This window comes from Berghia stephanieae, chromosome 8 (genome assembly GCF_034508935.2).
Source record: "Berghia stephanieae isolate SIO BIC M18660-M18661 chromosome 8, UCSD_Bste_1.3, whole genome shotgun sequence".
In the NCBI taxonomy this organism is placed as follows: domain Eukaryota; kingdom Metazoa; phylum Mollusca; class Gastropoda; order Nudibranchia; family Aeolidiidae; genus Berghia; species Berghia stephanieae.
In genome coordinates, this window is record NC_088367.1 from 6,927,736 (window position 1) to 6,942,984 (window position 15,249).

General features: G+C 37.0%; 1 protein-coding gene across 2 annotated transcripts in view; it reads right to left on the reverse strand.

The window, feature by feature from the left end:
• Positions 1–6,323: 6,323 nt before the first annotated feature.
• LOC144978091 (cytochrome P450 3A29-like) overlaps positions 6,324–15,249 on the reverse strand; it is a 30,573-nt gene continuing 21,647 nt past the window's right edge. Inside the window, exons 1-2 of one of the 2 annotated variants that reach the window (XM_078923654.1) lie at positions 11,596–11,673; positions 6,324–9,241 (exon numbers count right to left, since the gene is read on the reverse strand). In XM_078923654.1, coding sequence (XP_078779780.1) covers positions 7,792–9,180 — 1,389 coding nt within the window. In that variant the 5' untranslated portion in view covers positions 9,181–9,241; positions 11,596–11,673 and the 3' untranslated portion in view covers positions 6,324–7,791. Of the gene's footprint in view, positions 9,242–11,595; positions 11,674–15,249 lie in introns of those variants that run through there. The other variant, XM_078923653.1, reaches the window with a different exon arrangement.

Below are 15,249 nucleotides of genomic sequence, written 5' to 3' on the forward strand. Positions count from 1 at the left end.
AGACTCTGGTTTTCAGCTGGTTTCAGCGAATTTCATATAAAAGCAATTACTCTTTTACGAAACCCGACGAAACCTGGCAATATCTGAGAAAGTTATGGGAAGTAGACAACAGTGGGGAGTGAACCTGAGATTCATGGAAGTGTACACCAGTGGGGAGTGAACCTGAGACTCTGGTTTTCAGCGGGTTTCAGCGAGTTTCACATAAAAGCAATTACTTTTTTACGAAACCCGGCAATATCTGACAAAGTTGTGGGAAGTAGGCAACAGTGGGGAGTGAACCTGAGACTCAGGGAAGTGTACACCAGTGGGGAGTGAACCTGAAACTCAGGGAAGTGTACACCAGTGGGGAGTGAACCTGAGACTATGGTTTTTGGCGGGTTTCAGCGAGTTTCACATAAAAGCAATTACTTTTTTACGAAACCCGGCAATATCCGACAGTTATTGAAAGTAGGCAAACAGTCGGGAGTGAACCTGAGACTCTGGTTTTCAGCGGGTTTCAGCGAGTTTCATATAAAAGCAATTACTCTTTTACGAAACCCGACGAAACCTGGCAATATCTGAGAAAGTTATGGGAAGTAGACAACAGTGGGGAGTGAACCTGAGATTCATGGAAGTATACACCAGTGGGGAGTGAACCTGAGACTATGGTTTTCGGCGGGCTTCAGCTAGTTTCATATAAAAGCAATTACTTTTTTACGAAACCCGGCAATATCCGACAAAGTTGTGGGAAGTAGGCAACAGTGGGGAGTGAACCTGAGACTCAGGGAAGTGTACACCAGTGGGGAGTGGACCTGAAACTCAGGGAAAGTACACCAGTGGGGAGTGAACCTGAGACTATGGTTTTTGGCGGGTTTCAGCGAGTTTCACATAAAAGCAATTACTTATTTTTACGAAATCCGGCAATATCCGACAAAGTTGTGAGAAGTAGGCAACAGTGGGGAGTGAACCTGAGACTCAGGGAAGTGTACACCAGTGGGGAGTGAACCTGAGACTATGGTTTTCGGCGGGTTTCAGCGAGTTTCACATAAAAGCAATTACTTTTTTACGAAGCCCGGCAATATTCGACAGTTATGGGAAGTAGGCAACAGTAGGGAGTTAACTTGAGATTCAAGGAAGTGTACACCAGTAGGGAGTGAACCTGAGACTCTGGTTTTCGGCGGGTTTCAGCGAGTTTCATATAAAAGCAATTACTTTTTTACGAAACCCGACAAAACATGGCAATATCCGACAAACTTATTGAAGCAGGCAACAGTGGGGGGTGATCCTGAGATTCAGGGAAGTGTACACTTGTGGGGAGTGAACCTGGGACTCTGGATTTTGTAAAAAAGCAATACCAAGGGGGAGGGGGAATTACTTATTTACGAAACCCGCCAAAACCCGACAAAGTTATGGGAAGCAGGCAGCAGTGGGGAGTGAATCTGGGATTTGGACACTGATGAGGATTGAACCTGGGACTGCGAGATGCTGATTCCAGTGGACAGTGAGCTCAGAATGTACTTTTATTTCGAAACCTACCGAAATTTTCAAAAGTTATGGGAAGTGGGCACCATTGGGCAATGAACCGGGACTCAGGGAAATGCACACCGGTTGGGAGTGAACCTGGGACTGTGAGAAGAGGATATCAGTGGAAATGAACCTGGGACTAGGGAAGATGGATACCAGTGGGAAATGAAGCCGGACTATGGGAGATGGGTACCAGACGAGAATGAAGCAATTACTTTTTTACGAAATCCGCCAAAACCCGCCAAAAAACCATAGACTTAGGTTTACTCCCCAATAGTGTACACTTCCCTGAATCTCCGGTTCACTCCCTCACTGTTGCCTACTTTCTTTCCATAACTTTGTCGGATATTGTCGGGTTTCGTAAAAAAGTAATTGCTTTTTTTTTTACGAAACCCAGCCCCAGGTTCACTCCCCAACGGTGTACACTTCCCTGAGTCCCAGGTTCACTCCCCACTGCTGCCTACTTCCCATAACTTTGTCGGGTATCGGCGTGTTTTGGCAGGTTTCGTAAAAAAAGAAACACCCCTAACAATACCACGTGTATTCAGTAAATAGATGTCAATTGTAGTCTAATATTCAGTATCTATCTAAATTATTATTATTATTATTATTATTATTATTATTATTATTATTATTATTATTATTATTATTATTATTATTATTATTATTATTATTATTATTATTATTATTATTATTTTATTATTATTATTATTATTATTATTATTATTATTATTATTATTATTATTATTATTATATTATTATTATTATTATTATTATTATTATTATTATTATCACGTAAATTTTAATATAGTACGGCAATTAATTCACGGAAGTACATCGCTCAATTAAAAAATGCAGAAAGTCTGCCCACATATTTATAATGAATCGGGTTTGCCTTAGATGACAAAACAAACAAACAAACAAACAAACAAACAACAACAACAACAAGAACAGCAACAACAACAACAACAACAACAACAAATGAGACAAACAGAAAAAAAACAAGATTTTTAAAAATAATGAATAATAGAAGAGCACAATAATGAAAAACAACAACGAGATGATAACACATAAAAGATATTCGTAATAAATCGATAACTGATTAAATTACTCCTACTACTTGATTAAAAAAGAAAATCATCATAATCATAATAGTGATGATGACGATTACAACAACAATAATAATAATAGTAAGTAAGTAGAAATAATAATAATAATAATAATAATAATAATAATAATAATAATAATAATAATAATAATAATAATAATAATAATAATAATAATAATAATAATAATAATGATAATAATAATAAAAAGTATATTACAAGCAAATAAAATTATAAAAACAAAAGTTTAAAAAATATCAATAGACAGAGGAATTTAAAAAATAATGGGGAAAAAAAAAACAAGTCACCCCTACCGGGATTTGAACTCTCGAACCTTAAAACTCAGAGTCAAACAGCTTACATCCACCAAGCCATGGTGTCACTGAACTCTTAGTGACATTTAATCATGTCTATTTAGACATTTAAAAATGGATTTGAATGCCACTCTTATTTTGATATTTTGAACTATGTTAATTGCATAAAAGCAAAAATTTAAAAAAAATTACGATCAAAATATTTTTACAGCTTTGAATCGGGCTGTCAGTGCATGTGTTCAATCTGGAAGTAGGTCAACAGTTTATTTCCATTCAACCGAGATTGTCGCACTTTTCACTCTCTCTGTAAAAAAGAGTTCCTTATGGATACTGAATAGTGGCAAAGCACTATTCAGTATCTGATACTGAATAACCACTTCCTTTCTACAACTACTGCGACTACTACAGCTACAACAACAACAACTACTACTACTACTACTACTCCCACTACTACTACTACAACTACTACTACTACCTTGTACTACTACATTGCACGCTAGGAGTAGTAGTAGTAGTAGTAGTAGTAGAGAGGAGGAGGAGGAGGAGGAGGAGTAGTAGTAGTAGTAGTAGTAGTAGTAGCAGCAGCAGCAGCAGTAGTAGTAGTAGTAGTAGTAGTAGTAGTAGTAGTAGTAGTAGTAGTAGTAGTAGTAGTAGTACTAGTAAGCATCTTCATTCTGGGCATGATCGATGGATTGGGTCAGTGCCTCCAACAATAATTCAAAGCATTATTGATTGGAGCTACTTTCAGGATGGTGACAGATAATAATATGAGTAATGTGATTTCTCCTGACATCATTCAGGTCCCTTCAGGAAAATTGTCTGGCCCCGCGGTTTCTTGCGGCCGCAATTCGATGATGAAGATTTTTATTTTGTTTTCCCAACTTTGTGCCTATTTCCAAATATATCTTGAAAAAATTGCCATTTTTGGTCCCATTATTTTCAGTTTGAATTTGCGTAATTCCGCGGGGATATTTTATGACATGATTTGCATGTAGTTAGTTGTTAGGTGTGATACAACATTTTTAGAAACCTGCAAAATCTACTTATTTTGTTCTGCAAAATTCATCATTTACTTTGCAAAATTTTGAAATATTTTTTGCCAAAAACCGCGGGGTCAGGAATATTCCACGTTGTTGTGGTCCTCGGGAAGAACAAAGTGTTGTTTATCTATGCCGTGACGTAGCCTGTTTTGGTTGGTTTTGTTGGTTTTTTTGTTTTTTGTTTTTGTTTGGGGGAGGGGGACGGTGGTTGTTTTTTTAAAATGATTTTTGATGACAGATAATATAAATAATGTGAAATCTCCTGACATCCTTCGGGACCCGTCAAGATTATTCAACGTTGTTGTGGTCCTCGGGAAGTACAGCGTGTTGATTATATGCCGTGGCGTAGCCTGGTTTGTTGTTTTTGTTGGTTTTCGGGGTGCGGGGGGGGGGGGGGGCGGGTTGTTTTTGGTTTGTTTTTTTAAAAATGATTTTTGATGACAGATAATATGAATAATGTGCATTCTCCTGACCTCATTCAGGACCCGTCAGGAAGATCATTCAACGTTGTTGCGGTCCTCGGGAAGAATGGCGCGCGTGTTGATTATATGCCTTGGCGTAGCCTGTTTTACTCTTTTTGTTGTTGTTTTTTGTTTGTTTTTTTGATTTGTTTGTTTTTGTTTTTGTTTTTTTGTTGTTGTTGTTGTTTTTCAAAATGATTTTTTATTGAGGCATATATATTGTTAATCCTCTTTTGTAACAGATTCCTCTTTTGTCTAGTATTTTACTGTTGATGCTATGCGGTTAATTAAAAATAACTTATAACATCTGCCAGCCGGAGAAAGCGTACCAACAATACTAAACAAGATGTACAACCTTAAATGTGTATAGATAGTATGCGCTTGGCTAATGCGCTCATAACAAACATTGCCATCCGGAAGTATAACGGACCAACACGCAAAACTATGTGTCGCCATGAACTTTTATAGAACGAAGTGACGTCACTCAGGTCTTTGCTATTGTTTTTTGCCATCCGCGTTTATGAGTAATTCTCACTAATCTCTATTTATTAACCAGACTATAAACGATCATGGTAACACAACGTTTTGTGTTTTGGTCCGTTATACTTCCGGATGGCAATGTTGTGAAATCCTTAGCCAAGCGCATACTATCTATATTCGGCTGGCAATGTTGTAAGGTTCTGAGTTCTGAGCCAAGCGCACAGCATTTATATAAAAGTTTATAGTGCTGTGCGTTTGGATAAGATACTCACAACACTGCCATCCGGAAATGTAATGATTGTGTTTGAAGGTTGTTTTTGAGATTTGGACAAGGACAAATCGCACTGGGCCATACTTTATTTGATTCACATATGACTTTATGTTGTTGTGTCTGAATATCTTATAATATTGAAAATGCTTCCTGTGATGTTTTAATTTATTTAATGGTGTCCTACTGTATGTCAAATACTCAGAGATGCTTCTCAGTAAAAATTTGAGCATTTTCAGTTTCGAGCACTGGAAGGGAAGTAAATAAAATTGATCTTTTATATAGCGCAATATTCACTAAACATGCGCAAAGCGTTTTACAAGGGGTCCCTGACCAACAGCAACACTTAACATGTAGGACGGGACATGACGCCTGTTATGCTATATTAGGTACTTTTTTTTATTCGGACAGATACAACGCTGTTAACGGCCAGGTACTCATTGTTCACCTGAATATGGTGAGAGAATGTGAGTTAAGAGCTTTCTCCAAGGACTCAACTAAGTGCTGAGCGAGGCTCGAACCCAGGACCTTCCGATCCGAAAGCGAGTGTCATACCACAAGACCACATAGCCCAAGTTGGTCCAAAATGCCAGGTAATCTGATTAATTCGACAGACAGCTGGAATCGTTATTGATCCAACACAACTTGTACTTATTGGCAGGTCTGATAACCCAGATAGGATTCAATTGTCTGATGTCACGTCGGCCCAGCAACGAGCAACTTGGTTCTAAACAAAGAAAATCGCTACTTTTTATTCTTCATGCTGGCTATAACTTTTTCACATGTTATGTGATCAGAATCTTTAAAAGTCAAAACATGATAAGATTTATAATGTTGTTCTCCTCTGGATACGCTTTTATACTCGTTGGAGAAGTATTTCATAAGGGCGTCCGCCATTGTTCCGATAGTTTAGAACCAGTAACTAAGTTACGATGCGTCATTTTGAGGGAAGTGACGTCACGACTGTTGAAGCCTATTGGTGTTGGCTCGTTGCTGTAATGGAAAGACTCTCAAGTCAACGTAAAATATTGTCCATGACGACAATGTTAAATCGGGGCCACAATTGCGTCCGGTAATCAGACCTGAAATTATATGCACGTCGATTCAACACTATCTAGTAAAGCAAAGAAGAAACACCAAAAAATACAATGTTTTATGTCTTGTTACTTGTAAAACTTTAGCCAAATTTATTCTGATTCAAATGACTTATTTGTAAAATACGGTGTAAACTGTGTTGTCTATTGGCTATGGACGTCATTGAAATTGTTGTCTATTCGCCATGGACGTCATTGAGATTGTTGTCTATTCGCCTTGGACGTCATTGAAATTGTTGTCTATTCGCCTTGGACGTCATTGAAATTGTTGTCTATTGGCTATGGACGTCATTGAAATTGTTGTCTATTCGCCTTGGACGTCATTGAAATTGTTGTCTATTCCTTATGGACGTCATTGAAATTGTTGTCTTTTCACCTTGGACGTCATTGAAATTGACGTCTATTCACCTTGGATCATTGAAATTGTTGTCTATTGGCTATGGACGTCATTGAAATTGTTGTCTATTCGCCTTGGACGTCATTGAAATTGTTGTCTATTCCTTATGGACGTCATTGAAATTGTTGTCTTTTCACCTTGGACGTCATTGAAATTGACGTCTATTCACCTTGGATCATTGAAATTGTTGTCAATATATAGCGCAATATCCACTAAACATGCTCAACGCGCTTTACGAGGGGGGGGGGGGGGGTCTGTAACAGCAACATTTAACATTTAGGACGGGACATAACGCATGTTAGGCGATATTACAATTTTTCGGACAAAGACAACGCTGTTAACAGCCAGGTACTCATTTTACACCTGAGTACGGTGAGAGAATGTGAGTAAAGAGCCTTTTCCAAGGACTCTCCGAAAGCGAGAGTCATACCACTAGACCACATAGCCGCCCTTTCAATGCAGCTTTCAGTTTCAGCTCTTTTTCTGTCAGTCCAGTGTCTCACGCAGCTCTTTGATAATTTTTAAGACCGCCACTATATTCTCAAACATTGATGCTATGCGTTTAGGCAAAATACTCACAACGTCCGCCAATAGATAGAATGAAGTTGACGTCACGAGGGTCTTTGTTATTGTTTTCTATTTTTGCCATACACGTTTATGAGTAATTCTCATTTAACTGTATTATAAAGACTATAACAGTTCAAGGTTACACAGAGTTTTGTGTGTTTTTTCCCTTTATACTTGCGGATGGTAATGTTGTGAGCTTCTTAGCCAAGCGCATACTATCTATCGCATAGAACGTACTAACACGCAACATTTTGTTTAACCTTAAACGTTTATAGTTTGATTGACAGAATTAAGTGAGAACTAATCATTAAAATGGCTGTCTAAAACCAATAACAAAGAGTTGAGTGACGTCAATTCCGTTCCTTCTATAAATGTTTATCATTACACATTGTTAGGCTACATGTTTTGGTATGATTGATCTGGCGGACAGAACTGCTGAGTATTTGACTAAAACGAAGACCACGAATATGAAAGCAAAAGTGAAGTATACACATGCAAAGATGAATCAATTGACAATCATCCTTTTAAATAAATGGTATATCTAAATTGTATTCAGTTCAGTTATTCTCTTTTACTTAAAATCAAATGGATATTTTCTCGCGGTAGAGGAAGAGCAGCAAAGTCATCAACACCCACAAGCTCGGGCAACGTTCCGTTAATTGAAAACTCCCTAAGAACGTGCACGGCGGCTATTTTGAGTTGCAGCCATCCGAGTCGCATTCCAATACATTGCCGAGGACCAAAGCCAAACGGTAGTGACGTCAGAAGACTGGAAACTGGTCTCGTTTCATCCATGAATCTTTCGGGGATAAACGAATCCGGGTTCTCAAAGTTCTCCGGATCACGACAAATGTTTCCTGCAGGGATTCCAATTGCAGTTCCGGCAGGGACGGTAAATCCTTTCAGAGTTGTCGTCCTTTGTGCGATTCGTGTATGGTAAACCAAAGCTGGATACATCCGTAAAGCTTCATTGATGACACATTCCAAGTATTTCATTCGTTGACAGTGTTCATAGGTCACCTCCGTGTCATTGCCAATGACGTCATCAATTTCTGCTACTAGACGTGTTTGGATATCCGGTTTTTTGGCCAGTTCGTACATCAGCCATTGGAGAGTTGTAGATGTAGTCTCGAATCCTGCAACTATAAAAGTTACACACTGGGAAACAATCTCCTCAGTTGTCAACGTTTTACTCCCAGAGATGTCATCCAAAGAATCAGCTTCAGCGTTTATCAATGACTGAATAAAATCGCCTGCTTCGAACTTGTCAGGGTACATTTTTCTTTCCATCACGAGCTTTGTAAATTCTTTCTCTACATAATTCGCGTGACAGGCTCTCATGAATCGAATATCAAGCAACTTAAAAACAAACTGAAGAAAAGGAAACATTGCTGCTACTCCAATGGCAACTTTTTGCATCATTCCAAACTTGACCATTCCTCTCACGTGACGATAGAACGTTCCATCAATGTCAGTCTGACAATTCAGTTTCAACCCAAACGCGGGACCTGCAATCGCATCCATCGAGTAAGCGGAGAAAACAGTTTTAGCCTCAGGATGTGTGCCGTCTTCGATGTGTTTGTGAAGAGCGTCCACTAGTTGGTGACACATGTCATTGATATGATGTGTAAGATTCTTCAACTTGCGACTACTAAAGCACGGGTTTGTAATCCGACGAACTCTTCTCCACTCTGCGCCTCTATTAAGAAACAAGCCCTTTGTTAAAAGTGGGTTCCACAATGCGTCACGTGCAATGAAATATCTATCAGTGTAGTTGTTGAAATCTTTCACATAAATTTCTTTCAAAACGTCCAAATCTGTGACGAAAAGAAGGGGGTCGCGGAAAAACAATACCCCAAAAATCTTTCCATATTGTTTGGTCCACTTATTCACGTTGTATCGAATTCCAGTTTTTGAATCAAACAGTCGATCCATGTGGCCGACGAACATCGTAGCGGGAGGGGATGGAACCCCAACTTTGCTCCAAAACGTCGCAGGGTACCTGCCATATCTGTTGATGACATGGGGAAAAATATAACCAGTGTTAAGCTCTGACCATATCTGGTGATGACATGGGGAAAAATATAACCAGTGTTAAGCTCTGACCATATGGTCATGATGACATGGGGAAAAATATAACCAGTGTTAAGCTCTGACCATATCTGGTGATGACAAGGGGAAACATATAACCAGTATTAAGCTCTGACCATATCTGTTGATGACATGGGGAAAAATATAACCAGTGTTAAGCTCTGACCATATGGTCATGATGACATGGGGAAAAATATAACCAGTGTTAAGCTCTGACCATATCTGGTGATGACAAGGGGAAACATATAACCAGTATTAAGCTCTGACCATATCTGGTGATTACAAGGGGAAAAATATAACCAGTGTTAGGCTCTGACCATATCTGGTGATTACAAGGGGAAAAATATAACCAGTGTTAAGCTCTGATCATATCTGGTGATTACATAGGGGGAAATATAACCAGTGTTAAGCTCTGACCATATCTGGTGATTACAAGGGGAAAAATATAACCAGTGTTAGGCTCTGACCATATCTGGTGATTACAAGGGGAAAAATATAACCAGTGTTAAGCTCTGACCATATCTGGTGATTACAAGGGGAAAAATATAACCGGTGTTAGGCTCTGACCATATCTGGTGATTACAAGGGGAAAAATATAACCAGTCTTAAGCTCTGACCATGTCTGGTGATTACAAGGGGAAAAATATAACCAGTGTTAGGCTCTGACCATATCTGGTGATTACAAGGGGAAAAATATAACCAGTGGCAGGCTCTGACCATATCTGGTGATGACAAGGGGAAACATATAACCAGTGTTAAGCTCTGACCATATCTGGTGATGACAAGGGGAAACATATAACCAGTGTTAAGCTCTGACCATATCTGGTGATGACAAGGGGAAACATATAACCAGTGTTAAGCTCTGACCATATCTGGTGATGACAAGGGGAAACATATAACCAGTGTTAAGCTCTGACCATATCTGGTGATTACAAGGGGAAAAATATAACCAGTGTTAAGCTCTGACCATATCTGGTGATTACAAGGGGAAACATATAACCAGTGTTAAGCTCTGACCATATCTGATGATGACAAGGGGAAACATATAACCAGTGTTAAGCTCTGACCATATCTGGTGATTACAAGGGGAAATATAACCAGTGTTAAGCTCTGACCATATCTGGTGATTACAAGGGGGAAAATATAACCAGTGTTAAGCTCTGACCATATCTGGTGATTACATGGGGGGGGGGGGGGGGATATAACCAATGTCAGGCTATGACAATTAATTTTAAAAATAATTTGAGCTTTAATATTGCGTAATATCAATTCAACGTAATTAAAGCGCTTTACAAAGGGTCCCTGATCAACAGCAACACATAACATGTACCTGGAACGATAAGTGATATGACATGTTTTTTAAAGACAGAAATAACGCTGTGGTCACGTGCTCATGTTACATCTGAGTACAGTAAGAGAATCTGAGTAAAGAGCATTTTCTAAGGACTCAACGATGCGCCGGGCGAGGCTCGAACTAAGAACCTTCCTATCCGAAAGCGAGTGTCACACCACAAGGCCACATAGCCGCATATTTTACATGTTGAATGCCAAACGAAATGCAAAGAAAAACATATTTCAAACTCTACTTCATTCTTTGTATATATTTTAACCAATCATGGACCTGCGCTCTTTACAATGTTACATTCGGCCACTGTCTGAAATGTTTGTAAAACATAATATATCTTTGGAGGGTCAGCGTGGCTCAGCGCTACTGTCTTTGCTTCGTGCCCGAAAGGTACCGAGTTCGATCAGCCGCCGCTGCCCTGTGTGGCCTTGAGCAAGTCACCTCGCCCTAGCTCAATTTGCGGCGCTTCACTGCGGCTGACGCCTGGGTTATTCCAGTCTTCCCTTGGAATAACCCTAGAGACAAATTTCCCATATGGAATGAATAAAGGGGATTTTAATTTATTTCATTTTTTTTATCTTTCCATCGTTATGCAGATAACACCCAATTGTACAAATTCGACACACCAAACAATATCCCTCTTTTAATTATATATATATATGGAGGACTGTATCAGAGATGGAAAGTGTTGGATGGAATCAAACAAATTAAAGTTAAATGATAAGACGGAATTGATGTCATGTGGAAATACCAATGGAAAAAAATAGAGTTTTATCAAGTCAGTCTGAATATGAATCGATGCCCGACACAGTCTTCTTTATGTGTTAAAAACCTCGGTGTCTTTATATATATAATTATATATATATATATATATATATATATATATATAATATTATATATATTATATATATATATTATATATAAAATACATAGCAATGTATCCATGCAGACGCAAATAGGATTCAATAGTCTGATGTCACATCCGCCCAGCAACGATCAGCTTGGTTCTAAACAAAGAAAATCGGTACTTTTTATTCTTCATGCTGGCTAGAACTTTTTCACATGTTATTTGATCAGAATGTATAAAGTCAAAACATGATCAGATTTATAATGTTTTTTCTCCTCTGGTTACACTTTAATGCTCGTCTGAGAAATATTTCATAAGGCCGTCCGCCATTGGTCCGATAGTTTATAACCAGTTACTATGTTACAATGCGTCATTAAAAGGAGAGTAACGTTACGACTGTTGAAGCCTATTTTGATAACCTATGTAACATTTAAAATGTTTATCTAAAGAAAATTGCTTTGATCAGAGATTATTTGACTGTTGAAGTAGCCAGTCAGCTTGATAACAGTTTTATTTTAGGAAGTGGTTATTCAGTATCTGATACTGAATAGTGCTTTGCCACTATTCAGTATCCACAAGGAACTCTTTTTTATAGAGAGAGTGAAAAGTGCGACAATCTCGGTTGAACTGCCGACCTACTTCCAGATTGAACACGTGCAGTAACTGACAGCCCGATTCAAAGTTGTAAAAATATTTTGATCGTAATTTTTTAATTTCTGCTATGGTGCAATTAACATAGTTCAAAATATCAAAGTAAGAGTGGCATTCATATACATTTTTAAATATCTAAATAGACATGATTAAATGTCACTAAATGTTCAGTGACACCATGGCAAGGTTCGAGAGTTCAAATCCCGGCAGGGATAACTTTTTTTTTCCCCCAATATTTTAAAAATTCCTTCTGTCTATTGATATTTTTTAAACTTTTGTTTTAATAATTTTATTTGCTTGTAATATGCTTTAATGTTGATATTATACTATTGTTCTTTTATTATTATTATTATTATTATTATTATTATTATTATTATTATTATTATTATTATTATTATTATTATTATTATTATTATTATTATTATTATTATTATTATTATATTTCTACTTACTTACTATTATTATTATTATTATTATTATTATTATTATTATTATTATTATTATTATTATTATATATTATTATTATTGTTTGGTGTTGTAATCGACATCATCATCATTATTATGATTATTATTTTTTTTTTAATCAAGTAGTTCGAGTAATTTAATCAGTTATCGATTTATTACGAATATCTTTTATGTGTTATAATCTCGTTGTTGTTTTTCATTGATGTGCTCTTCTATTGTTTATTATTTTTTAAAATCTTGCTTTTTTTTGTTTGTCTCATTTGTTGTTGTTGTTGGTTGTTGTTGTTGTTGTTGTTGTTGTTGTTTGTTTGTTTTGTTTTGTTTGTTTTGTTTTTGTTTGTTTGGTCATCTAAGACAAACCCGATTCATTATAAATATGTGGCCAGACTTTCTGCCATTATTAATTGAGCGATGTACTTCCGTGAATTAATTGCCGTATTATATTAAAATTTACGTGATAATAATAATACATAATAATATTTATAATAATAATAATAATAATAATAATAATAATAATAATAATAATAATAATAATAATAATAATAATAATAGATAATATAATAATAATAATAATAATAATAATAATAAATAATAATAATAATAATAATAATAATAATAACAATAATAATAATAATAATAATAATAATAATAATAATAATAATAATAATAATAATGATAATAATAATAATAAATAATAATAATAATAATAATAATATAAATATAATAATAATAATAATAATAATAATAATAATAATAATAAAATAAAAATAATAATAATAAAAAAATAATAATAATAATAATAATAATAATAATAATAATAATAATAATAATAACAATAATAATAATAATTATTATTATTATTATTATTATTATTATTATTATTATTATATTATTATTATTATTATTATTATTATTATTATTATTATTTAAATAGATATACTGAATATTAGACTACAATTGACATCTATTTTCTGAATACAGGTGGTATTTTTAGGGGTGTTTCTTTTTTTACGAAACCTGCCAAAACACGCCGAACCCGACAAAGTTATGGGAAGTAGGTAGCAGTGGGGAGTGAACCTGGGACTCAGGGAAGTGTACACCATTGGGGAGTGAACCTGGGACTGGGTTTCGTAAAAAAAAAGCAATTACTTTTTTATGAAACCCGACAATATCCCACAAAGTTATGGAAAGAAAGTAGGCAACAGTGGGGGAGTGAACCCGAGACTCAGGGAAGTGTAGACTATTGGGGAGTAAACCTAAGTCTTTGGTTTTTCGGTGGTTTTGTAAAAAAGTAATTGCTTCATTCTCGTCTGGCACCCAACTCCCATTGTCCGGCTTCATTTCCCACTAGTATCTATCTTCCATAGTCCCAGGTTCATTTCCACTGATATCCTCTTCTCACAGTCCCAGGTTCACTCCCAACCGGTGTGCACTTCCCTGAATCCCGGTTCATTGCCCAATGGTGCCCCCTTCCCATAACTTTTGACAATTTCAGTAGGTTTCGAAATAAAAGTACATTCTGAGCTCACTGTCCACTGGTATCAGCCTCTCACAGTCCCAGGTTCAATCCTCATCGGTGTCCAAATCCCAGATTCAATCCCCACTGCTGCCTACTTCCCATAACCTTGTCGGGTTGTGGCGGGTTTCGTAAAAAGTAATTCCCCCTCCCCCTTGGTATTGCTTTTTTACAAAGTCCAGAGTCCCAGGTTCACTCCCCACAAGTGTACTTCCCTGAATCTCAAGATCACCCCCCACTGTTGCCTACTTCAATAACTTTGTCGGATATTGCCAGGTTTCGTTGGATTTCGTAAAAAAGTAATTGCTTTTATATGAAACTCGCTGAAAACCACCAAAAACCATAGTCTCAGGTTCACTCCCCACTGGTGTACACTTCCCTGAGTCTCAGGTTCACTCCCCACTGTTGCCTACTTCCCACAACTTTGTCTGATATTGCCGGGTTTCGTAAAAAAGTAATTGCTTTTATATGAAACTACCTGAAACCCGTCGAAAACCATAGTCTCAGGTTCACTCCCCACTGGTGTACACTTCTCTGAGTCCCATATGCACTCCCACAGCTGCCCTCTTCCCATAACTTTGTCAGGTTTCGTAAAAAAAACCACCGTATTATAGTGCAAAACCACTATTCAGTGTCAGATACTCTCTCTACATCACAAAGCCACACAAAAAAAGTAATTTATATCCAATAATTCTATTAATGACACACGTTTATGTAAAATAAACACTAGTTTTGCCCACCAGATGAATCAATCAACACCCCAAACCTCTATCTATGTTTTGTAACCAACAACATTTACAATGATCTGGTTGAGATACCGATCACCTATTTGGCGGTCTTCAAACAATAACAAAGGGGAGACCTTCCATAAGCTACTACATCCCGAGTCTTCTTGTTCTAGTAGGGGGTTTGGGAGGGGGGAAACTTTTTTTTTTAAGTCTCCCCCCTCCCAAACCCCCTACACTAGAACTTCTAGAAGGGGGTTTGGGAGGGGGAGAATCTCTCCCCCCCCCCCCCCCCCCCCCCCTTTCCCAACTAAAAAAGAGTTGAATGACTTCAAATAATGTACTTGTACTCACATATAAAGTAGCAGAACACAGCAGG